At 37.1% G+C, this 27,141-nt stretch overlaps 1 protein-coding gene across 6 annotated transcripts in view; it reads right to left on the reverse strand.

Moving 5' to 3' along the window:
• Positions 1 to 132: 132 nt before the first annotated feature.
• The window catches only part of LOC137653138 (peroxisomal targeting signal 1 receptor-like), a 472,440-nt gene continuing 445,431 nt past the window's right edge, over positions 133 to 27,141 (reverse strand). For 5 of the 6 annotated variants that reach the window (XM_068386531.1, XM_068386528.1, XM_068386534.1 and 2 more), the window contains exon 15: positions 10,566 to 13,612. In XM_068386531.1, coding sequence (XP_068242632.1) covers positions 13,564 to 13,612 — 49 coding nt within the window. In that variant the 3' untranslated portion in view covers positions 10,566 to 13,563. Of the gene's footprint in view, positions 6,291 to 10,565; positions 13,613 to 27,141 lie in introns of those variants that run through there. The other variant, XR_011046415.1, reaches the window with a different exon arrangement.

Consider the following 27,141-nt stretch of genomic DNA (forward strand, 5'->3'; position numbering starts at 1 on the left):
ATATATATATATATATATATATATATATATATATAAATAATATACTGTATATATATATATATATATATATATATATATATATATATATATATATATATATATATATATAAGTAATGTATAGCACATGTGAAAGAGTGATAGGGATAATTGTATTTGTATCCTGGCATATAAGTTTATGATTCCAAAAACTAAGAAATAATGAATAATAAGATTTAAAGGTATTATTACACTGTATATAAACTTTGGTAGGTTAGAGCATATAGAGTACTGTAAGTATATATACAATGTTTATCAGATGTTTTGGATATTAGGAAATTATATTAAAGCTACTGTTTGTTATCTATGAGTGCACACATTCTTGATAGCAGCAGCTTGATATCAGATGATGACAAACAACAGAGAAAATAAAAAGCTTGGTACTTCTTGTTAAAATACACCAAAAATTAATCTGAAAGAATAATTACAAAAATACTACAGTATAATGATGCATAATTTAAAAAATCTAGAATTATCTTTTACTCGTGTAATGCAGTAAGCTGTTACTTAACACTAATAGTCTGCTGAGGACATCTTATAATGTGTTTTAAGGCAAACCTACCACAAAAAGTGGATGAATATAAATTTTTTTACATACACTATTGAATTTCAATATTTTATTAACAATACCGTTGACATTGTGACTATGGAAATTATTAGCCCAAGATGTGGACCGAGAATAGGTACACGTTGTAAAGAAAGGAGTCATTGTGCTTACTATTTTCTTTTTTAACATCTAGCTATCTTCACAGTATGTACTACCCATTTTCTCTGATGAGTTGGGAAGCACTTTATAAAACTTGAGAGAAAGTTAATTGGAATATACTGCATCCATAAACCACAAGATCAATACTACAACATATATCAAGCTTGAAAAAAAACTGATATGTGCTATTGCATCATAAAAAAATAAGAAATTTACTGTACTGTATATGAAGCAAGTACAGTAATTGGTATATTGTTCATCAATCAGCCAGATTCTCAAAAACACATTGAAGTCTCTTTTTGGCTATTCATCAAATCCGATGCATAGTTGACAAAGTGAAGTGTTAATATATGGGTGGTTGCAATACCACTAAACTTAATCATTACATGTCAACATAATTACAACTAAATATTCATCTAACTTGATTTAAAACCAGTTACTGTAGCATGCCCTACCACAATAATCATACAAAATTTGAAATTATAAGCGTGCAGTTAGCAAGAAAAATATTCTTCACTTTTTGATGGAGAAATTTATGTTTGCAATTCTGTGAACATTTTTTCCGAGTGATAAAAATGGAAATTTCTTTCTAGTTGGTAACAAATGAGAGGTACATCACAGAAGTTGTCTTCTAGCTACAGTAGCATTCTGCATCTTCAAATGTTCCTCAATTCCTACATCTGTCTACCTGGCTTCCCCCCAAAAAAGTTTAAAAGTTACACAGTTTTTTTATCATCAGGCAAAGGCAAAATTTAACATTGATGATTTAGTAGTCTTTTCCTCCTAAAACTTTAAGGAACCATAAAAAACATTACTTTATTAATAAAATTTGTTACTTCTACATTCACTGGATGTTCAAATTGCTTTTGTTACCACAAGCTTGGAATGTTGGTGTTGGCTATAAGAAATAAAAGAAATTTCATGCTTTCTTTCCTTCCAATATATCTAACAAAGTAATGAGACTTACCAGGATCCAACAAAACAGCATGCCACATTGCTCTTTTTTCTCAGTCAATATAATTCTCTTTCCTCTTGATGCCGCTACTCAGTGGGGAGGAGGTTGATTAAGTAATCTATATGAACTTCAAGTGAGTATGGAAACACCAAAATTTATTATTAAAATTTAGTTTTCTATAATCAATCAAATACAGTAACATCCTAGAATTACCTTTAGGCTAAGCTTTTTGGTACTTTAAACTCCAGCTTGACCTTTCTTAATTACCGTGGAACTACACATATAATTCGAAAGGTTGCTAAACCGCAACCCCAACCTTAAAATTACCAATGTGAAAATCTATTAAAACCATGTCTCCAAAAGACACTATTAGCTCTAAAGCCTAACAATCATGACACACAAACCAAGGCTTGGGATAATGTGTAGCAAATATAGATTTGGTATGCTGTTGAAGTTTTGATAAGGCCTTTTCCAAGCAGGATATTTTAGCAAATATTTACAAGTAGATGTACTTTTCATACAATAAACTCTACTTTTCAAATACTTTATCAGATTTAGATTTAATATTTTTGAGCTTCAGGACCAAAGAGTAATTTTGAATGACATTACATTCTTGGACAGAGGCCATGTTGAAATTCTAATACCTTGACACAAAACAAATCAAGCACATTACCTCTATGTCCATAGAAACGTCCAAATAGTATTGAATGGCTCTTACTGTTGAAGGAAAACTATCCCCTGAATTACTGACCACCACCTCCTTTACAGAAGGAAAATAAAGTTTTTTGCATACCTTTAGTTTCAAATCAATTTCTAGCTCTGAAATCAGACAAAAGAGATATAATCATCTTATTATTACTAAAGACTACTTAAAAGAGATTATTTACAGTTCACCGATGTTTTTTTATGACAAAACCAATAAAAGATTTTACCTGTGAGATCTTAAGCAAATGTTCTTTTAAATGTTAAACAAATGAACTCTTTTAAATGCTTTAACACTATGTCTAAATTCCATAAAATAAATGACTACTGAAAGCCTTTCAATATTAAAAATTCTAAAATCACTTCTAAAATGACTGATATGGACAAATTTAATCTTAAATGTTCAACCACAGAAATCAGCAGACTAATAGAATTATTGGCTTAAATTGAAGGCTTCTAATCATAGAAAATTAAACGTAAATTTTTTTTATATATTTCTATTAACCTTCCATGTTGTTATATCGCTTCTTCTCCAGAAGCTCAGTTTAATCAACCTTTATCTGTAAAATATTAAATATTTGTTCATTTTATTTCCCTTCAATAAGCACATACCCTTAGTAGAGGAAGAAACATTATAGCGGTAAGTGATAACTGACCCGCCTATCTCTCGGTCACTTAGATTTCTTCAGTTGTGCAGTACTGATCAGACCTTTTCCAGATTGTTTGCTTATTACCGTGTATTAAGAAAACTTTCCTCGGTTTTTTAGCAACTACAGGAATTTTTTTGTAGAAATTCCTTATCCACATTCCTTTGATGTACTATGTCAGGGGTAATATGGTGATTTAATAACTACTGTTTAAAATGCATTTCCATCTAAATCCCCATATGAAAGTATGTTTGAATAGTTGCTGATCAAGTTAACAGTACAAGTGCTAAAGGAAACTTGCTATTAGCTCAAGGAAAAAGCCAGGGAAGGCTATGCTAATTGACTGTAGCAGGGATAATGGCAATAATGACCTTTACCTTTAGACAATTCACATATAAATCAGCCAACTTTCAATGGTGATGAGCTTCATAACCTCTTGATATCACTAGTTTCCTTTTTTAAAGTTCAGAAGTCTAGTGAATCCTCTCTTAAACAGTTACTCTGATCCTCCATCCGCCAAATTGAGTCTAGTGTTAATAGTGTTTCTTTCAGTACAGATTCTGAAAGTCCATAGTGCATTACAGATTCAAAAGCATTTTACAGAACTCACATTCTTTAAATACTTTAGATCCCTCTGCTGCTAAACCATTGCATGCCAAAACCCTAGTCACTCTACAAGACAAGTAGATTGTGAGACAGAAAACTGATTGGATAGTCTTGATCCTAATATCCCTCCATTCGCTAAAGTAAGCACTCCTAAATTATATTGTATTACATAAGTGAATGGAGTGTCCTCTGTATAATTCCCTTAAATTTTGTTGCCGTAGACGAAGTTTCAACTAAACTATATCGTTTGTATCATGCTTCGTTTGCCAATGCGTTCCATTCATTTTCAAGCTTGGCCAATACGTAAAACATGCACTAACAAAATGAATCCTCTGTGCATATGCACAGCATCTCCCGCATTCACTCAGGCTGTAAACAAACTTGCATCAGTTGATTTCCCCAGTTCAACCTATGAAACAAGAATATGAAGAGTAAGGAACATGGAGGCAACCTTGAAATTGAGGAATTCTCTTTTTCAAACCTTACATAACCTTATTGCTAAAAAAATACCCTAATAAGTTAAGTATAATAAGTATGGTAGCTTATTATTCTTCCCAATCTGCGAAGGTACTCTCTTAAAGGTTTAAAACCTGCTCATGAATGGCAGAGGGAGGGAACAGTGACATTGCCCTAGCAAGCAGGACAATGCCCTAGAGACTGACCACATATATACATATGTTTAGTGCCAAACCACCTCTCCACCCAAGCTAGGACCAGGGAGGGCCAGGCAATGGCTGTTGATGACTCAGTAGGTAGACCTATGGGCTCCCCCCATCCTTAGGTCACAAAGATGGTGACATTGCAGACATTAAAAGAACTAAAGAGTTTGAGCATGACTCGATTCCCAGGCAGGGTCGTTGCCAATGGGCCGCAGCAACTCTATTCACTTGTATGACTCATCTTTAACACATTATTGTTTTAGTTTTCAAGCTAATTTCCAGTCTTTAGCCCATCATTGCACCTCATAAACAAAAATATTTAAAGCCATGTTTTGCTTGTTGACTGACTAGAGATGCAGTTTGGGGTGTTCTTGAATCACTTTACTTTGCAGTTTTTATGTGTTTATTGAGTTTCATTCAGCTTCCCTGCTATATTTGCTAGCTTTTCTTGCATAGGGAATGCACTCTTTCAAATAAAGGTATATCCTCCTTCCGGATTGTGAAGTGTCTTTTGTGTTCTACATTATCTTTCTTCCTGAACTTAGTGTTTTACATGGGGAAAGCGGTGTTTTAAATATCATTGTGAGGAGCACAATATTGTACAGCTACTCCTCACTTAAGAACATACTCATTTTATATTTATTCGGAATCACAGCGGGTTTACGACCAGTCTGATATCCGTTTAACAAAAATCTCTCAAAGAGTGCAGTAGCAGCACAGTCGTGAGTGTAATTGTACGCAGTTGTGTACGATAAGTTGGGTTGAAGGAACTAGCAGTACAGCTTCCATCTAACCCCCTCTTACTGCTTCGCATGGTCTTTCTTGTCGCGATAGGTTGTGTAGTATATTTCAGCTTTCAATGCTCGTATATTCACTCAAGATGTATGAAAAAAAAGAAAGGGTACTGCTTCTCAAGGATCATCTGCCAAGAAGCAAAGGATATCATCAAGTAACATGAAGAAGGAAAGAAAGTTCAAACAGTCCCTAAAAAAAAAGCTTTAAAGTAAAGGTACATGATAGTAGGAATGCACCTACTTCCCGTAATTTTTGAAGAAATCTTCATTGGGAAAGAGTTTTAGCAACAGTTTAATGGTGTAGCATGCTGTTTTTACTAAACTTTATTTTAAAGAATCTTGATATGGTTATGAAGATTGCTGGACTCTAGGTCTATAGTGGCTGCAGGAGACATGATCAAATTAATTTCAAGTTCAGTTAATTCATAATTTTTATAGGAGTATACGGTGGTTTAACCTAATAATAAATTTGGAATCAATCAAAAGTACCATTTATATCAAGAAGTCTCATTTAGAGACAATCTACAGTTAGATATTCCATATAGCTATTAACAAACAATCTGGAGTCCCGTACTCTGAGATGGTTTGTTGAAAGTAATATAGAACAAGTTAGTGAAATAATAACTATGGTATACTGCTTCTAGTTAAAATTAGTCCATCTCTTCCCTTCACTCTCATCCCACCTCCAACAGAGTGAGGGAGCTAACAATGTGAACATTAGGGGAGGTTTATGAAAATATATAGAAATCTATAAATGATTCTTTTTTTTCAATACTCGCCTGATGTTCATATACATGTCCACCATCCTCTCCGCTGACACATGGTATCAAGAGGATGGGGATAATTTCAACTTCAAAACTTAGAGATTAAAGAGAATCTGGCATGTCAGTACTGGGGCTTCTTATCACTTACTGCTAGAGTGCTCCATTCCTTTGGTAAATGTTGATCAAACTGAGCTTCTAGAGAAGATGCATTATGAACATTAGGGAGTATAGAAGTAACAAATTTTATCATTATGGATTAATTGTCTTAAAATAGGAGTACAATCCACTTTTTTTATTATTGCAATTAACTTATATTCTATCATTTTCTAAGATCTGGTACTTATTGTTGCCTCACTTGGGAGTGCCCAGTACTTCAGGGACATTAATGACACTCAAGAAGGAGGAAGGCTTCATGATACCCCTGAAGAAGAGAGAGGTCCCAGTCAGAGATGATGACATTGATGTCCTGGACACATTAATAAATATCTATACTACCATATTTTCAGCCCACATCTTTTATATACTACTGTTTTTGTTATCATTTTCAATGTTACTAATTAAGTTGACAGAATTTAGTATTTAATTTACAAATATTCTATGAAAAATAATTTATTGATTAATAATAAGAAATAACAATCAATGTTTTTCATTTATATTTACCCTTTCTTATATTGAGTTTGCTTATTTTTTGTTGTTTACCCTAACTCATTTTCTAGTGTTTAAATGTAAATAATTAAGAGAGCCCAAAGAAAGTAAATTTAAATGCAAAATTCACCATAATCAAGAAAAATAGCAAGCCGGCACACTCTACCTTACTTTCCATTTTAAGATATAACTTAAGTATAACACATAATAATGCCGAAATATTAACATACAAGATACACAGATGAATTTCCATAATGAAAAAATGTGAAAACTTGATTACAATCTTATGGTTGGTTTCAAAGATACTGATGTTTGAAAATGTGAAATGAGGTTTTACTTTCTTCTATTCCTGCACCCTAGTTTATTTTACACTTTATGCTCTTGCTTCAGCGGGCACATCAATTAATAAATATGTATAAGGTTCACGGAACTGTATAACTAATGATGTAATACTTTTTTAGCTTTATGAAACTCATCTTGAACAAGAAAATTGAATCAAAACCTAAATAATATATATTTTTAACAAACTATTAAAATCCACAGTTTTAAACTCACTTGTTCATTAAATCTGTTTTAAATTACATGATTTTCTCCATATATATAAATACCAAAGATAAAATTACATAAGACTGACTTCTACCAATGCAATTTTACAAGTCTTCTATTCTCCACCAAAGTAAAATACTGTACACTAAAATTGAGAGGTTAAAGGATATTTTGTCTTCTGACTACCATCCTTCTCTCTGATTCATGAACATCAGCTTCAAGTTTCGAAATTATTTTGTTGGAAATATCTTAGAAAAATTAACATAATTTGCATCAAACACACCTCCCAGTCTGATGCCTGTTCCTATATCACTTAATAGTTTGGAACAGACTAGTACTGTTAAATCAGAAACACTAAAGGGTTATATTTTGTAATAATGACTTTATTGCCACTATGGATCATTATATTTGCAATATTTTCTTCTGTATGAACCAATCATTCATATTTAGACCAACAATTAGGCATGTGAATGTCCAGATACTAAATCCTCTATAAGTTGACACTGAAATATAGCAAAAATACTGTACGTCCCGGACCCTCTAGCACTCATCGATCCCCTACTTCATTTCCTTCATGTTGTCTGAGAAGAGGAGAGCTCAGATAAGATGCATTGAGGGAGGTTGATATGAATAATAGTTTTGTATAAGGAAAATTTTGTTTTATAAATTGAGATTAGTTTAATAACAGACCCATTATCATATTTAGTTTGGATTGAAAATAAGGAGGGTAATTTCAGCACCAGAAAACCCAAGCTTGATGAGTGGTCTGTGAGAAGCTATCAAAACAAACTTTAGGATCATAGTCTAGTACTATAGAGCTTATAAAAGATTATTTAAATTAATATAACAAGTCTCAAGTATTGAAGAGCCTCAGTACTAAAATGACAAACTGAGTAGAGCATTAGAAAAAATACAGCATGAAGCTTCAGTATGCTCAACAGCTTCAAAGTATTGTACATAAATTTCTGTGCTCCGAAACAGAACATTAACCATTGAAGAAGAACACTGATAAAAGGGTAAGCAAATGTTCAACTTGTTTCATCTCCAACTGAATGATGTGTTTCCGTACTTTTTTGGGTGGAGCAAATCAAAGAATATATAGAATAAATTGCACCCAGGCCCACCTATCATTCATATTTCCATGAACCAAATACAGAAATTTATTGATTAAATCAATAGAACTGTCTGTAATATGACATCTGAAAACAAGAATTCTAGTCAAAGTAAAAGAATTATTTTGCACTCTCTTTTCAGGGCTGGAAGATAGCCCTTTCACTTGAGATAAAGTATAAGTTGAAGACTACATTTCTGGGGATGGAGATTGATTTTGGACCAACCATGACAAAATTTATGGATGAGTGGTTGCCAATGAAACTCAAACCCGTCTTGTAGGTGATCGTTCTTGTTACGAATGGGCAATTTCATTTCTCCATAGTAGGTTGGCCAAGGCACCAGCCACCTGCTGAGATACTACAACTAGAGTGTTATGGGCTCCTTTGACTGGCCAGACAGTATTACATTGGATCCTTCTCTCTGGTTACGGTTCAGTTTCCTTTGCCTACACATACACAGAATAATAAATATTCTTCTCTGTCCTCATACACCTGACAACATTGAGATTACCAAACACTTCTTCTTCAGTCAAGGAATTAACTACAGCACTGTAATTGTACAATGGCCACTTTCCTCTTGTTACGGGAAGAAGAGACTCTTTAGCTATGGTAAGCAGCTCTTCTACGAGGAAAATCCAAATCAAACCATATTTCTCTAGTCTTGGGTAGTGCTATAGCCTCTGTACCATGGTCTTCCACTGTCTTGGGTTACTTCTCTTGCTTAAGGGTACACTCGGGCACACTATTATATCTTTTTTCTCTTCATCTTGCTTCAAGTTTTTATAGTTTATATATGAAATATCTATTTTAATGTCACTGTTCTTGACACATTTAGTTTTTCCTTGTTTCCTTTCACCACTGGGCCATTTTCCCTGTTAGACCCATTGGGCTTATAGCATTCTGCGTTTCCAACTAGGGTTGCAGCTTAGCAATTAATAATAATAATAATAATAATAATAATAATAATAATAATAATAATAATAGACACAATCTTCGTCTAAAAAAAGGTGGAATAATGCAGTTAGCTTGAAAAAAATGTGAATGCTGACCCATTTGTGATTAGCGAATATTATGACTTGCTTCAGAGAGTACAAGAACATCTTGTTATAGGTAATAGATCAGAATGTATTTGGGATCTTGATGAGATAGGATTTCTTCATGACCCATCAAAATATAAGACCATTGTTCATTGGGGAAGAAAACCATCCATGTTGTCTTTGAAGAAAATCAGAGAAAATACCAATGTTCTACCTATGTGTTGTGCAGATGGTACTACTCTTCCTCCTCTAGTGGTATTTAGATGATAGCACATACAAAGTACATTCCTGGCACACAATATGCTCTTTCCAAAAAGGATTGGAGGACAACACCAATCTTTGAGTAAATTTTCAAGTATATCGTGGACAAAATAAAAGAAAGGAATCCTTTACTGTTAATTCTCAATGACCATATTAGTCATACCTCAATAACAACTGTTGAACCAGCAAAGAAAGAAAACATCTATATCAAAACTTCCTGCTCACTGTACTGATGTTCTTCATCTCTTGAGTACTTGATGTTACCTGTTTTGCTCCATTGAAAAATTACTATCAATAGGCTTTGAATGACCCTGTCAATAAAACAGGAGTTCAAGAACCACTGAGACAATTTGGTTTTATAAATATGTTATGTTCATCTTAGAGAAAGGATTCTCTCCATAGAACATAAAGAAAGAATTCAAGAGCGCAGGGATAAATATGAGAAAAATAGGCTGAATCTCTTGAAACTGAAAACTTATGAAAAGTGGCTAACAATAGGATCATCAAAGGATGGCAATTTAGAACCACTTCTGGGCTCCTTGCACGAGGATCGTTCAGAGAAAATAGAAATCCAGTCACTTCCACTTTCAACTTCTGCTTCTACAAATTTTTCTAATCCCTCAGAACAGTTTGTCAGTTAACTAATCCCACCACAACAACAACTATTCCTTCTATAATATCATCAACATCTAACATAAGTACAATTTGCAAGAATAACTCATTACTTTTTATAGGTAGTAGATTGGCTAGGGCACCAGCCACTCACTGAGAAACTACTACTAGGGAGCTATTGGGTCCTTTGACTGGCCAGACAATACAACATTGGATACCTCTCTATGGTTATGGCTCATTTTTCCTTTTGCCTACACATACACTGAATAGTCTGGCCTATTTTTTCCACATTCCCTTCTGTCCTCATAGACCTGACAACACTGAGATTACCAAACAATTCTCCTTCACTCAGGGGTTAACTAGTGCACTGTAATCATTTAGGGATTAATTTCCTCTTGGTAAGGGTAGAAGAGACTCTTTAGCTATGGTAATCGGCTCTTCTAAGAGAAGGACACTTCAAATTCAAACCATTGTTCTCTAGTCTTGGGTAGTGCCATAGCCTCTGTACCACTGTCTTCTACTGTCTTGGGGTAGTTCTCTCTTTCTTGAGAGTACACTCGGGCATACTATTCTATTTTATTTAACTTCCTCTTGTTTTCCTTTATTTTTCATAGTTTATATATAAAATATTGATTTTAATTTTGTTACTGTTCTTAAAATATTCTATATTCATTGTTCATTACTTCTCTTTTAGTTTATTTATTTCCTTTCCTCATTGGGCTATTTTTTCTGTTGGAGTCCTTGGGCATATCATCCTGCTTTTCAAACTAGGATTGTAGCTTGGATAAAAATAATAATAATCATAATAATAACAACAACAATAATAATAATAATAATAATTTTGAAACACTAGGACTAAGCTGAAAATTATTCTCCATTCTTCACCTACTGATGTGTTTTATAGGGAAATTCAACAAAGATTCCCTCATAATATGCACTACAGTGTGATTCCAATGAGGAGACAGCATTAGGGACTGTTATGCAGACAAGAGGGAAGACACTAAATACATCTAAGCCCATGCGTCGTCTCATAAATATTTGAGCCTAAATCCTAATACGAGAAGAAATCTCAAAAGCGAGAATAAAACTATATCTAGGTCAAAGATAAAAGCGCTAAATCTCCTCAGACAGTGACTCAGAAGAGGATGATGATCAACAACTAATGATGGAACTAGAGGACACATGATACCAATGCTATGGACAATGATGAATCTTCAGTTGAAGAACATATCCTGGAGAAGAATGTTCCCAAAAATGAAATGTCTCAAATGCCAATGGTAGACGACAGTGCTGTAGGAAAATTCTATGCAGCTTTTTATTCTAGTCTTACAGTCTTACTATAGGGGTAAGGTTATGAAGACTTTTGAATATGACAAAAATGAAAGTATTTCATCAGTAGAAGTGGACTTTAAAGTTAAAATAGCATTTCCTCTGATCCAGAAAAACTAACATGGATGCAACAATTATTTAAAGATAATCAAGATGTTTCTTCTGAATTTACATTTTTGGTCCTGTAAATGCAGACACCATAAAAGGGGGGTACTTCAAAACTTCCTGATAAGCTGGCAAGCTTTAAGAGGTGCACGATAAGAATGGTGTAAAAACATAGAAGGAAATACCATATATTTAGGTAACCATTACAAGCAGTTAAGTTTTATGAAATGAAAGACATTTAATTCTATTTTACACTGAGCCACAGGGAGATCCCTAAACTCTTGAAATAACAAAAATGGAGGTAGTTAGTTTTATCCCAAGTATGTTTTTTCTAATCCTTCTTTTAGGGTAAGAAAAACTTTTTTTTAAGAATCACAAAAAGGCATTTTTACAGGAAATTAAAGGCAAATTTGTGGTAATTTTTCCACATACATACCACAAGAATTTCACCTTTTCTGATCAATAAAAATATGAGCAAGTAGCTCAATTTTTTATTTGCAGTTTTGTCTACCCCCCCCCATTTATGAAAACTTAATAAGGGCATGTACTGAAGATTATTAACAATGGTAAAAAAGGCTTATTAAAAGCTAAAAAATAATGTTGGGTAGCCTCCACAATAGAAAAATTGTTCGGGACACACTTACCAGCTGCTACCAAGATGGCACACGCAAAAGAAGTAAAGCAGATAACTGACTATCGGAGGGTCCGCATATGGACAGGCACAGTAGCTTTGCTTTACTTTCTTATTACAAATAAAAGATTACAGCACAGTAACTGGATAATCACAAACCTAAATGTAAGGCTTGTTGGAACAAAAATTTTCACGATATCCTGAGTTGAACGATAACTGTTACAAGTGCCTAACTTCAGGATGATCAGAATTGACTCAAGCATGTAGTTTCCACTTCAATATTCTGTATCCGGTGATTTTGGGGATGATAACAACATTCAAAATCACTGAAGAATAAAATGGATTTAAAATTCATAAAGCCAGGAAAATAGTTCTAAGAAATACTGAACGAAATAAAGCGTGGTAGAGTAATTATAGACATAATTGGATAAAGTTAATTTGAGAATACAACTGAAAAAGTAAGTTTTTTATGTACAAAAAGTACAGGATCATTTTGAATAGAGAAAAATTAAATAGAAGAAAGAGTACAGTATAATCTAAGAGATAAAGTAAGTTGGGTAATTCATGTTGCATTATTCAATAATCCATGAAATTTTTTAAGTCCAGAATCTCAGATGATGCTGGGAGGGTATTTGTGCAAACAGAAACTTTAGGGAAAGGTAAATCTTTTGCAATCACATTTCAGTTAAATAACTCAGAAATAAGGAAAAATTAATAAAGTGTATTGCACCAAGAAAAATCAACAAATACAACATACTGATGGATAAATGATGGCATCACAAAATAATTCTTAGGGGAAACATATATTCAGACAACAAAAGGGATATCTTTTTTATATGCCAAGAAATTTCCTAGTGCAATACTTTATAAAATTTCATCCATTCACTATAGACATATAAACTTTGAAATAAAATGTTGAAAAACCAATAATCCTCAACAAGAATATATAATCATCCCAAGAGAATCTGGGAATTACTTATGCATTTCACACAGCCAAGAGGACTTTCAACCTCAGTACTGTATCATGAAAATATAAATCTAGTCTTTGTATTAAATAATTCCATACATACAATTACATATTCATGAAAAATTCCTAATCACAGTTAAGTACTTAAAATTATAGGGAATGTATGAAAAAAAATGATCACATCCTAAAGCACATCCCTTCAGAAAAAATACCAAAGCCATATGCCAACATGCAATTATAAATATTACACCAGTAGACCTACTTACTAATTTCATTTTAACACAGTTTCAAACTCATTTACCATGAAAATTAATAAGACATTCACAAGGAAGACCATCTTCAAAAGAACAACTATTTGATGAGAGATACAACACGATCTCTTGAGAAAGCCTGTCTCTCCTTGGAGAACGGTGGGAAGAGTAGAGGTTTGCCTTCACACAACAAGCAAGTCACGTAGACTTGCCTATACCAAACTCTTCATTTAACCGTGTCAAGTCCCTGCAAAAAAAAAATCCATACATTGTCAAATCTTTCACTAATACTTAATAAAGAAAAAACATTTTTGGGGAGGTGCTGTGGTCCAACAGGACTTTTCTGTTAAGGTTAGTATAGAGAATCCAATACTGTACAACATAATATACCAAAGAAATATTGACTTCCCTACCCTAAAGCTCCTGTATAAACACGTAAAGTAAGGACTCAGTTTGTATAACAGAGGAATACAGTTTCAGGCTCTATTAAACCCATCACAGCACCTCCAATGCTGAACATATCTTAACTGACAGCAAGTCACCTACAGAGACCCAATACAGTAATAATATGGGAGACAAGGTTTACCAGGGTGTTTGTTTCTCACCTGTCAACCACCTTTCCATTCCAGGATTAAGTCTCAGCTTATGTCCCATTTCCCTTCGTATGGATATGGAGGGGGGAAGGTCTTGGGGACCAGGCACCACTTTCCTTAAAAATAGATTTTTCCTTCATTAAAACTGGCTTTATTAGGGCTGATCTAGGCTGCTGAGTGGTACCAAATGAATAATACCACAGAAAAACCAAGGTAGGGTAGTGCACCACAAAAGGGAAGTCATTCAACCAAGTAAACACCCAATTCAAGCAAACATATGTGAAATTAAAAGACTAAGTAGTCAATCAATCTCCTCATATGATTTAAATAGTTGTGGAAAGTGTGTTTCCCTTTGAGTACCTCTTATGTGAATGTATGTTTCAGCAGCTGCTGATCTAAAATTAAAAGTATATTCTTGTCAGTTCAAGGAAAAAGCAGGGAAGATCAGGCTAGTTGATTTGAGCAAGGACGACGACGATAATGACCGCCTCATTTAGATACAGTAATTCACATAATCAGCCAATTTTTGATAATAATGACCTTCATAAGCTCTTGACATTGCTAGCTGCCTTTGTTATTGTTCAGAAGTCCTATAAATCCTTTTGTAAAACTTTAACTCTGGTCCTAAAAGCCCTGTTGCCAACCTAACCTAATTCCCCAAGTTGAGTCTCGTGTTCATACAGTTTCTGTCAGTAAGGTATTTGTAAGTTGACTGCACATTACAGATTTGAAAGCCTCTCACAGAACCTCAACTTCTTTAATTACTTTAGACTCTTCTGCTGCTAAACCCATGCATGCCGCAATAGTAATAGCTCTATTATACAACTAGATTGTGAGGGAGATAACTAAGTGGATAGTCTGGATACTAATATTCCTCCACAAGCTAAAGTAAGCGGTCCTAAATTATATTGTATTACATAGGTTGATAGCATGGCATATTGTAGGTGATGGCGAGTAAATTTGTGTAGTAAAGAAGTAAGGTTTGTATAGTTAGGAAAAATACAAATTACTTCCAAACTTGTCATTTGTTCCTATACGAATACAAACCCTTATTCTTTACATAGGATACTCATCCTTAAGAGGGTTAAGTCCCCTTTGCAACTGGCTGTAAATTCTACCCGCATATCAATGCTTTGAGAGTGACCATCCTGATACCTCATTAACTAGTAGATTGGCAATGCCAGCAGGTCGACGACCTCTGGACTTAGTGGTAAGAGAATGTGAGAACACTTTTGTGACAATGTCTGAGGCAAAATATAAGGGAAAGGTTTGTGAATATTACACACTGTGGGTTACCTAGACTCCCCCTCGTAAGGAGTGTAGAGACGACACTTCTATAAAATATATAGAACAGCTATGAGCTACATGGGGCTTACATGCAGCTGACAGGATCTTGCATGCTGTACTCCAAGACAGGGAAGATAAAGAAAAGGCCAGTTATTCTTAACATTCATCCCAGACTAAAACTGAAACCTCTGTCCTTGATCAACTGCTAATAGTCCTGTGAGAGGAGCAAAGGTGGCAAAACCATTTTCTAAGCAGCTACAATAGGCCCTAGCAAGAACATGTCTATGGTTCTGTGAGTTACATCCAACAGGTGATGGGCTGTGGTGTCAAATGCCAACTTGTACCTAACATTAACGCATCTAGTATTCGAGCCTAAATTGGGCCGGGCTTTCCACCAATGAAGACATGCCTCAACAGTTAGCTCCTGAAGTAATATTGTTAATTAACTTTCTATTTTACAGAGGTTATATAGTATTTACACCATAATAAAGGTATGAAAGGGGTGATCATGAGCATCTACTACCAAAGAATCTGGTAGTCTGAAAAGCAGAACTGGTGTGGAATTTAGTGAAGATTATGCTAAAAGAAGAAAGCTGACACCTTGGTAGAACTTAAGAAGTTAGCCTAGGGTTCTATGTCTTCTTTGGATTTCTCATGATCTAAATGCAAAATTGTAAAGGGGTATACTAAACGTTAATTTACTTTAGTTTTACACAAAAAAAGCGGTCAGCAATCAGCTGAAATCAATCACAAAAATGAAGAATTAAGTGAAAACCTCCCTCCATACAGAAAAAAAAAATAATGTACAGCAGTTGGTACGTTGCACAAAACCCCGAATAATTCATAATCACACTGCAATTTTTAAGCTCATATTGAACTACAGTACTGGCACCAATATTTATAACAAAATTCAAAAGACACACAACTAAATAAAGGTTAAATAACATGAAATCTTACTATGAATCGTGGGACCAAATATAGACATTCCGATCTTAAACAGCCAATGAGAAAACTGTAAGGGCAAAGGAACTGTGATGCACATTTGAATAGTTAGTTGTGATCAATCATTCGATGGCACAATGGTTCCCAGGGGGAGAAAGAACATTTTTTTTGGGCTAGATGTCAACATTTAAACAGTTTTGAGATAGAAGCAATGTGAACAGCATGGGAGTTTCATAAGAATTATAGCTCCAATGGTGTTCACAAAACTAGCAGTCAGTGATCAAACTACTATGGTTGCATAGAGTTCAGGTCATTGTCTATTTGGATGAGTCGCTACTTTAGGCCGAAACATTAAAATTATACACTAATCAAGCCCTGCAAGTTCTTCAGAATCTAGGATTTCTGATTAACTTGGCAAAGCCAAGTTCCAGAGATGATATTAGATAAATAAGTCTTCTCTGGAACATGTCAAAATTTACCATATGCCTTCCAAAGGCCTAAAAAAAAAAAAAAAAAAATCTTTTCCCTTCAGACAACAACTATAAAAAAGTCTTAGGCCTTCACTGTTCTGTTTCAATCATTGACCCCATTCTGAAGACCAGGTTGAAATACCTCAATTAGGTGTGGAGGAGAGTGGCTTTGAAGGGACATAAAGACAGATGGACTTCCAGACCTTAGACCTCATCAAAGGATCTCTCCACATCAGTCCAGCTGGTTCCTCCTCCAATATCCACGATTCTCCACACAAGGAGACTATGTGTTCGAGAAATGGTCCCCTTAATAAGTAGCATTCCACTTGAATGTGTTGGTATTGATGTCCATATTCCTAACATTAAAGAAGCTAAGTCTAAGAAGGGGCTTGCACATCAAAATTTTCATTGACAATCAGAGAGCCATATATTGTTTCTGCTGTAATTTTTTCAATTATAAGGTTGCACCTCAGTCCACTTGTCAGGCTCTCACAATGTGATAGCAGATGCTGTTTAGGTAGGCACTAAGATATTCTCGGGTTTACCCCAGATCTCCAAGGGGACCTGTTTGTGATGAAAGAGTATCACAGACTTTGACTTAATGTAGCTCCAAATGTGGAATTCTCAAGCAGTTGCAAGAGATGCCTTTAATCTGGGATGAGTCACATGGTCCTCAAACTATGTTTCTTCTTAATTTGATTTTAAAGGTTAGAAAATCCTAGTAGACTTCTTAGAGACGGTTGTATTTATCGCACCACTGTGGTTAAGGAATCTTTGGTTTCCACTTCTGCATCTGAGACCAAAGTCGCACCCTTTTTGGTCAGCACAGAACATCTATATTTCATGTTTCCAATAGTTTCTTTAATGAAAAAAAAAATGTTTTATTGAAAAATGACAAATTTAGAAGTAATTCATGTTTTACCTAACTATAAAAACCTGAGTCCTTTACATAGGAGAGATGCTGAAGAATACATCAGTTGAAACTTTTATAATAATGAGGTGTAAACAGGTGGTCGGTAGTTACCTGGACGGGAGAAAGGAAGCTTCACCCCTCTGCTTGCTCACTCAATAGTCGCTATTTGTAATTGTAAGATTGTTACTAATTTCATAACTATCATAATAGAGTAAAATATGTGTTTATTTGTGAATTATAATTAGTAGATTAATTGTTTAGCTTGCACATTTCCTCAATACTACAGTGTTCTTTTCTTTTATTTTTAGGGGACACTACTTTATTGAAAATTTCTCTATGTCATTTTAATGCTTTATTTTAGCTATTCGCAAAAACATTATATACTTTCTAAACCATTGTTGTCTGGTTATTATTACCTTACTTAATGTTAATAATAAGTTGTTCAGGTATTCTATTTTATTACTATATATTAAGCTTTGGATTGGGAAATGGCCGAACTTTGGGGAGCTCATAGGAACGCACCTCAATGTTTATGAGGTCAATGGGAAAATGCCCTTCGATGAACAAATTTTTCCTTAACGAATATCTTTTGGGGAAATGGAACTCATTTATATAGCGAGACATTGGTGTACTTGCTTGTAGGAAGTCAGGAATACTATTCAATATGTTTACTCATTTCCTTTCCTTAATGCAATATTTTCTCTGTTAGAGCTCTTGGGCTTATAACAGCTTACTTTTCCAACTAGGGTTGTAGTTTAGCTAGTACTAATAATAATAAGGGTAGTGGTCTCATCTTCTTTCATGTATAAAAATTCAGCTGATTGACTATGTTCCTGAGACGGACGGAACTTAATGTGCAAACCAGCACTTATAAAAAAGGTTGTCTTTATGCACAAATCTTCAGTTAAAACTGAACATGAGCAAAGTTGAGTCCTGCCATGTTTCTTTATTCTGGGAAGGCAAGTGTTTCAAAAGAGCACGCCTGATATCTTTGTTGTTAGTTGTTTTCTTAATCGTGCACACACATTTAGGGTGTGAGAAATAATACAAATTTTAAAGTAATTTATATTTTCCACAAATAAACAAACTGAGCCTCGATCCCAAGTCATGTTCTTCCGAAAAACATCCTTTACAGGTATACACAAAATTTTTCTGGGTGTAAATCTTTTGAAGGAGAGAGAGAGGGATACTTGGAAACCTCCTATCCTCCAAAGTTTAGAGAGACTCAGGATCTGAATGGACTTTATTTATTCCTATAACGATTAAAAACGATCCCTACTAAAGCTTTTCGATTCCGTAGAAAGAGAAGGAGGCCATGCAAGTGATGTATGTGCTTCATGTCGGGGGCATGTCTGTATGCAGGCCTCGGATACAGAGTCGTCTCGATGGTTGCTTCAACTTTGGCAACTCTGCTTGCAGAGCCAGGAGCAAGAGCTAGGAAGAGGAAGAAGTGTGCAAGTTGTTCTTCTTATCCTCCTCCTCATTGTCGTCCTCTTCTTTGTCCCTACTAAAGCTTTTCGATTCCGTAGAAAGAGAAGGAGGCCATGCAAGTGATGTATGTGCTTCATGTCGGGGGCATGTCTGTATGCAGGCCTCGGATACAGAGTCGTCTCGATGGTTGCTTCAACCTTGGCAACTCTGCTTGCAGAGCCAGGAGCAAGAGCTAGGAAGAGGAAGAAGTGTGCAAGTTGTTCTTCTTATCCTCCTCCTCATTGTCGTCCTCTTCTTTGTCCTCCGACTCTCAGGAGAAAAAAAGGAAAAAGAGGAGGAAGAGGAAGAAGAGGAGAAAAAGGATGAAGTTCAGGATGACCTGCCATTGATGCAGGGACAGGGCTCCCTATGACACCACCTCTCTTTTGGGAGAGCTGGTTGGTACCCATGTTATTTCAGGGTCATGACCCCTTGCCATGGTCCTCCAGAGTTTGTGCATAGGGACGGGGCCGGTGTCTTGCAATCTGGTACCGTACCGGCTCCTGTCTACCCCAGTAGCTGTGGCTGGCTGGGTGGCCCCAACTATCCCTGGCCAACCCAATAGCAAAGGCTGGCCAGGTAGCTCCAACTGGCCCCGCTCCTCCAATAGTTGGCCTCAATAGACGTGTATGTTCCATTTCACATTATGTTTCAAGGTTGATGGAATAGCTTTGGCAGCCTCAATCTCCCTTCCTTCCTGGAAATGAGATATCTGCTCCTCTCTCACTAGCTGAGTTTCTCACAGAAGAGATTGTACCATTTGACATTGTACTAAGACATGTGCGTTCTTTAGTAGAAGGAGAATGTGGGGTGGTAGGCCTTGCTTCCCTGTATTTGATCTTCTGTCCAGATGTGTGGCTCAATATAGCTGAGTACAACCGGGGCACGTACCAGGGGTACTCCTTCTGTGGACACGGGGTTACGGTTGTACTCGTAGGGGAAACAGATTCTCCAGAGCGTGTTCCTTCACCATCGTTCACTGCAGAATGTCTCGGGGATTTCAGACCGCGGTCTGAAGCCCACCAAAGCTGACTACCCTTAGTTTGTTTGTGAAGGTCCTTGCCCTCATCTGTAGGTGCAATGGCTTGGGCAGGCGGTGGTGACTTCACCTTTGGGAAAGAATTTGATAACTGATTGGCATTTCAGTGCCCCTCAAGGATCATAGCCCTAGGAGTTCCATGGTCAGATCTAGTAGACTTAGCCCTGGACCAAATGGATGATCAGATTTGCAGATCTGAAAATTCACTTTGTTCAAGCAGGTCAAACAGGATCTGGTCACCCTTGCTCTCCTAGCAACAGAGGTTCTTCACGCCTGAGAGTACCACGTCTTACCTCTGGAGGTGGTTCTGTCAGTTTGCGCTCTGACGAGGGTGGGGGGTTCCTGTTGTAAAGACTTCAGGCAGAATGTACATCCTTTTCAGCCTTTTAGTCGGCAGCTATGGAGGCTTCGGCCCTGGCCTCTCTTCATGCTGTATCCTGGATTGATCGAGGTCAGGTGTAGTGACGTACTTTGCGACGTCAATGAGTTTATCAATCCCCGGAGGATTTGGAGAAGTACAAAAGCTTTGCGCTGTCTGGAGTGAAAGGTGATCATTATTCTGGCTTACTAGATAGCAAACCTGTCGGTTAACTTGATTTTGAAGAGGAGAAACCTGTAGGGTAACTTGATTTTGATTCAGAACAGGTTAGCCCAGAAATGGAGTTCAGGAATTTGTTGGTGTCGGGTGTGACATCTCTGCTTCCAGAGAGCTGTGTGCAGGCAGCGGTCTAGTCTTGAAGGACTTCTTTGTAGAACTCCCTGATCCACCAGGTCACTGCTTTCAAGGATCCTGGCTCTTCGGGATTGGCCAGACCTGCAGGTTTGGCATTGAGGAAGGGCCCAGCACCCGTTCCTTGACCTTACTCCATTATGCCCTCGGCCTCTTCTTGAAAAGAGCATGTGCATGCACAATTTTTTCGACCACCACAGCCCGCTCCTTTCAGGAGGGTTGGAGGAGGGAAAAGGGAAGGGAGAGGGAAATGCTGAAACATGCATTCCCCCTCTCCCTGCCAAGAGTAAAGGGGTTGTTTGTGGCAGAGATCTGGGGCTGAGTCTTGAGTAGTCAGTGTCCTTTGGGATAGTTACTTGCCTCCCTTTTTGGACCACCAGCAACTCCTATCTCCAGTTTTGAAAGAATTCCTGTAGGATCTTCTAACAACGGCAAATGCCCTGGCCTTGCGGGCAGAGGTGGAATTAATGTTGGAGAAGAATGTGTTTAAAGACCTTCGAGATAGATCTCCGGGCTTCTACAGTTGCCTTTCCCTTATGGAGAGGGTAATGGGGAGATGGAGACCAGTAATCAACCTCTCTCCTCTGAACAAGTTTGTGTGTCAAATGAAGTTCAATAGATCTTATGGATGCATACTTTCAAGTGCCTCTTCATCAGACCTCTTGAAAGAACCTCTGCTCTTCAATTCTACGGTACGGTGTACCAGTTCAAGACTCTGTGCTTCGGAGTGTGTACAGCACAGCTCCCCAGGTGTTCGGTCAGGTGTACACCTCAGTAGCAAATTGGGGCCACTCATGAGGGATATGTTTCCTCATGTATCTCGACGATTGGTTGATCCTGGCCTCTTCCGAAAGGCAGCGGTCTCAGGATCGAGATCATCTCTTATTTTGCCACGATATGGGGATTGTGGTAAATTGGGAGAAGTCGAATCTCATACACGGGTAGAGGTTGAAATACCTGGGCATGCTGATAAGATTCTGTAGCAGTGAGAGAATTTCCTTCAAACGATTGCATCAATAAGATCAGGGAGGTTATGCAACCCTTTCTGTCCTAAACATGTTCCAGCTCAGCAATGTCAACGTCTTCTCAGCCACCTGTCCTTCTTGGGGAAGCTTGTTCTTCACAGGCACATCCACCAAAGATCCCTTCAGTGGGGCCTGACAGATTAGTGGGTAGCCAACAGGGATCCTCCATTCCATCCTGTGCTCGTGTCACAGGAGGTCTGAAGTGATTTGGCCTGGTGGTTCAATGAGAACAATATCACCAGAGAAGTTCCACTCCACTTTTCACCTCCGAATTTGCTTCTGTTTTCAGATGCATTGAAGGAGGGGTGTGGAGCACACCTGGATGACCTGGTCATACCAGGGGTGGTTTGAGGAAGACAGTGATCTGCACATCAATGTCCTCGAGATGCAAGCAGCCTTCCTAGGCTTGCAAGTGTTCCAAGAATGTTAGAGGAGGCACTTGGTAGAGCTGATGAGTGACAGCACGGCTGTAGAGGCTTGCATCAACAAGCAAGGAGGCAAGGACTCTTTCCCTCTCTGAAATTTGAAGAAGCTGATGCACGTATGGGTGGCGTTTCATGCCATAGAGTTGTCAGCAAGGTACATTCCAGAAAAGAATGTTGTGGTGGCCGTTGTGGTAACGTCCCCGACTGGTGAGCGCCAGATTGGGGTTCGAAGCCTTCTCAAACTAGTTAGTTTCTTTGGTCGCAGCAACGTAACCATCACTGAGCTAAGAATGGGGGGGGGGGGTTTGGGGGGTCCCTATAAGTCTATCTGATGAGCCATCAGCAGCCATTGCCTGGCCCTCCTTGGTCCTAGCTTGGGTGGAGAGGGGGTTTGGGCATTGATCATATGTATATATGGTTAGTCTCTAGGGTATTGTCCTCCTTGAAAGGGCAATGTCACTGTCCCTTGCCTCTGCCATTCATGAGAGGCCCTTAAGCCTTTAAAGAGGAATGTACCCGCAGACACACTCAGCCGTCAGGGGCAGGTTGTACGAGCAAAGTGGTCCCTACATCCTCTTGTGGTGAAGATTCTTCTTGGCCTATGGGGCTATCTGGGGATCAATCTGTTTGCCACATGGCTAAACATGAAGCTCCTCGTCTTCTGGTTCCCCATCCCGGACCCATGGGCAGCGTTTGAAGACTCCCTCCAACACCCCTGTGATCAACTGGACGTCTATGTCATTTCCCCTTTCAGCCTAAATCAGTCAGTAATCAACAGGATGCTAGATCATGTTGATTACGCCAGGAATCATGAAAACCCCAGTGGCTCCCAGATGGTCACACACTAAGTAGTATCCTGATCTGATTGCTCTTCCCAGTTGAGGTCCTGAGAGTGTTGGGCCCTAGGCAAACTCTTCTCTGTCAGCCGCAACTGCAGAGGTACCACCAGTCCATGGAGTTATTAGCTCATGATTGGAGATTATCCAGCATCTCCTCCGAGTGAAAGGATTTTCACGAGGCACGACACAGGAGAGGTTTGGATATCTCCCGAGGTCCTCTACAGATGTCTACCAGGTTAAGTGGGCCATCTTCTGCAAATGGTGTCGTAGAAAGGGTACATCTCTGGTTGGAGCATCTTTAGCACACATCATGAATTTCCTTGTCTTCCTTCACTGGGAGAAGTGCTTCTCAGTTGTGGCCATCAAAAGCTACCGCTCAGCCTTGAGTATGGTCTTTTGAATAAAGGGTATAGACCTCTCAGCTTCCTGGGAGCTATCTATCCTCATGAGGAGCTTTGAATAGTCTTGCCCACAGTGGGATCTCAAGCCTACGGAGTGTGATGTGTCCAAAGGTTACTTCTGTGTACCCTGTTCGAATCCTTGAGGAAGCAGTCAGACAGGAATCCGATCCTCAAGAATTGTCTTTTTGCTAGCCTTAGGGTCATCTATAATAGTGAGCAAGTTGCACAGTCTCTCTTACGTAGTCACCCACATTCGTGGATGCAAGGAGGTCTCCTTTAGTTTTGTGCTGGACATCATGGTCAAAATTCAGAATCCAGTGGTGCATGACCCGAGGTTCGAGTGCTTCTCCATTCCCTCCATCCCGGAGGTGTTAGGTAGTGATGAAGACAAGATACTTGTTTCCTGCAAGGGCTGAATCCAACACCTCAGGCCAGAGTGTAGGAGACTTCATTAGCACTGGCAGGTCTAAAGAAGAGGTGTCAAATCACACAATCTCCATTAGGCTTCGTGAGATGATCCTGAGAACTTAGGCCTTGACTGACGAGGGAGTCGAGGCGTCAGCAAGACCTGAGTTCACGAAGTAAGAGGTAATGTCCCAACCCTTGCTTTCAAAAGGAACCTGACCTGTCAGTGGGCCAAGAGATGAAAGCTGGTGTCTGGAAAAGTCAGACCATCTTCACGGCCTTCTACCTGAGAGAACATACCAAAAAGTGCCTTGACATCTTTATGATTAGACCTGTGGTGTATACTCAAGCCGTTGCATAGCAAGCCCAGCCCCCTCATGGGAAAGATTAAAACTTGTCTATGGTAATGTTTTGACATAAGTTGGTAATGAAAGTAGCAGAAGTGGCTCTTCGCCTTCATTCTTCTGCCCCTTTCTTGGGGTCAGCAGTCAAAACGTTATAAGCTGGTAAGCTACACTTATTTATATCCAAAAGAAGTATAGTCAGACCTCATTCTTCATGAGGGATAGATAACAGAGACAGGCACGCAAAGCACAAATTCACGTTGTTTGATGCCATAGGGTGGGATAACTCCTAACGGTCCTAACCTAACAAGTCACAGCCCATAGCCTAAAAGTGGGTGTCCAAGCAGATGATTAATACACTAAGAAGCTGCAATAATATTGTTTTTATTTTATTTCTATCACAGTATATGTTGTTTATAATTAAATATACAATGTAAAGTACATGCGCACATATGTACGTTATGTACTGGACACAGTAAGGCTACAGAACAGTACGTAATCGCTGCCCTGCCAGAAACTATAATTTTACCAAGTAGTCATCATACACTTATAACAGAACACTGTTGTTCCTATCTAGTAATACTGTACTGTATAACACTCGCTGATACTGCAGTGTATATTACTGTAATATATATACAGTAATATTACTACAGTACAGTTTAACTGTACTGTAGGTGTTCGCTGTCTTCGTTCAAACAACTCGACTACATTTGACAACTCACCGCACACAAAGCCTACATTTATATACTGTACTGTACTGTATTATAGAGTACAGTAAGTAGTTAATAAATAATCTGTGGTGTAATACTGTTCTGTACAATATATATACAATTTAAGATTAACTTAGTATACATATCTTATACAAAGACCACTAATCCTTTTTGTACATATTTTACACAACGACCACTAACCACTTTTGTATAAAGTTCTACGCAGCAATCTTGAATAGGACGCAATTCCTGAGGCGTCGTCTTTTGCACAGTACTGTAGAAAATCCGACATCTATAGTAACCCGGTAATAATAGTTATCCCATCTTCTACTTCAACGGATTAAAAAATTAAAATATAATGATAAATGCATCGTTAGTAACGTTATAATCATTGCATAAACACATATAGCAACAATTGAAAAAAAAAAAAAAAAAAAGCTGTTCTTCTATGAACAATCAAATCAGATAGCAGCTGTTTTGCTTGTATTTCAATCATCGTACAATAGTAGAATGAGACTAACAATTTTTACATTATACAGTTAACTCCCTGTTAACACGAGTTCTGTTGACACAATTTCATAGTTATACGAGTCCAAATTTATTGAGATATATTCTGTTAACATGAAATGTCTGATGTTACAAGAGTTGAATTTCCCGCCTAAGAGTGAGAGCGAGAGCGAGAGATAGGTAAATAAGAATCTATTTAAGATTACAAACAAATAAACCTTAGTTTTTAATATAGTACCAAAAAAACAATATAATTTTAAATCCTATTGCAATAGTAAAAAATAAACTTAATTGTTACATTTACCAATATTTATATTCAATATCTTTTTTTACAAATCGTATGTAGATGGCTGATTCGCTGTTGTTGTTCAATAGGTATTTCAAAAAGAAACTGGTCGAGAGTTCGTTGAAGTGTTCTTTTTTTCAAGGATTACGTGATAGGGACAAAAATCATATCAACAATACTTTCTTAACTATATCTGAGCATAATCGTGATACTATTGAGACCTTGAAAACATCTGACAAGAAGACCAAACTAAAAAAAATCGATAATTGCTGTTGTTAAAATACATCTCGAACTATTAATAGAAAAGTACAAAAATGATTACACGAAGTTCAGATAACATCGAAAACCAGGATTATTTTAGACATCTTTCAGTTCATATACGTTATGTTGTCAGCCAAAGCTACAGATCAGCTGACGATATCGAATGACGTCTTAATCCCTAACTACGATCAAACATATATTTAAGCAAAGTAAAAGTTTATATTGTGTGTAGTATTTATCTGACACGTTCTAAAGAAACAAATATTTCTGTTAAATCTGTTCTGTGGGAATAGTAAGGCACCTGAGAGAGAGAGAGAGAGAGAGAGAGAGAGAGAGAGAGAGAGAGAGAGAGAGAGAGAGAGAGAATGTACTCACGAAATGTATGAAAGCTATACACAATTAATTGTACAGTGAACCCTCGTTTATCGCGGTAGATAGGTTCCAAACCCGGCCACGATAGCTGAAAATCCGCGAAGTATGGACACCATATTTACGTATTTATTTAACATGTATATTCAGACTTTTAAAACCTTCCCTTTACGTAGTAATGTTAACAAACTACCATTTAATGTACAGAACACTTAATGCATGTACTACAGTACCCTAAACTAAAACAGGCACAAATATTAAAGGCGATTTTATATCATGCGTTTCCTAAACACGCCAAAAAGCACGATAAAAAATTACAATCAATGTTTTGTTTACGTTTATCTCTGATCATAATGAAGAAACAGACGCATTTACACATCTGTGTATAGGTTAGTTTTTGCATCGACAGCAATCTTACCAAGTATTGATTATATGTTGATTTTGTTATTACCAATGTTTTACTAAATTTTTCTTAGGACTTCCAAATAAGTGAAATGAATGCCATTTACATAATGTTTTTCTTTATGACGCCGCCTGAAACGGAAACCTTCCATTCGTTTACTGTACGCTCCATCTTCGATCGTAATAAACAAACGAAGGCATTAAACGCGCATGATGAAAGTGATAAATAATGATATTAAAAGCTTTTAGTAAATATGTTATTACAAATATTATTTACCGTATCTATATAAAATCCTACATACGTAGCAAAGCAAGAAAACAATTTTTTTTTATTTTTTTTTTGGCGTTTAATCAACAA

This window comes from Palaemon carinicauda, chromosome 1 (assembly GCF_036898095.1).
Source record: "Palaemon carinicauda isolate YSFRI2023 chromosome 1, ASM3689809v2, whole genome shotgun sequence".
NCBI classification, from domain to species: Eukaryota; Metazoa; Arthropoda; class Malacostraca; order Decapoda; family Palaemonidae; genus Palaemon; species Palaemon carinicauda.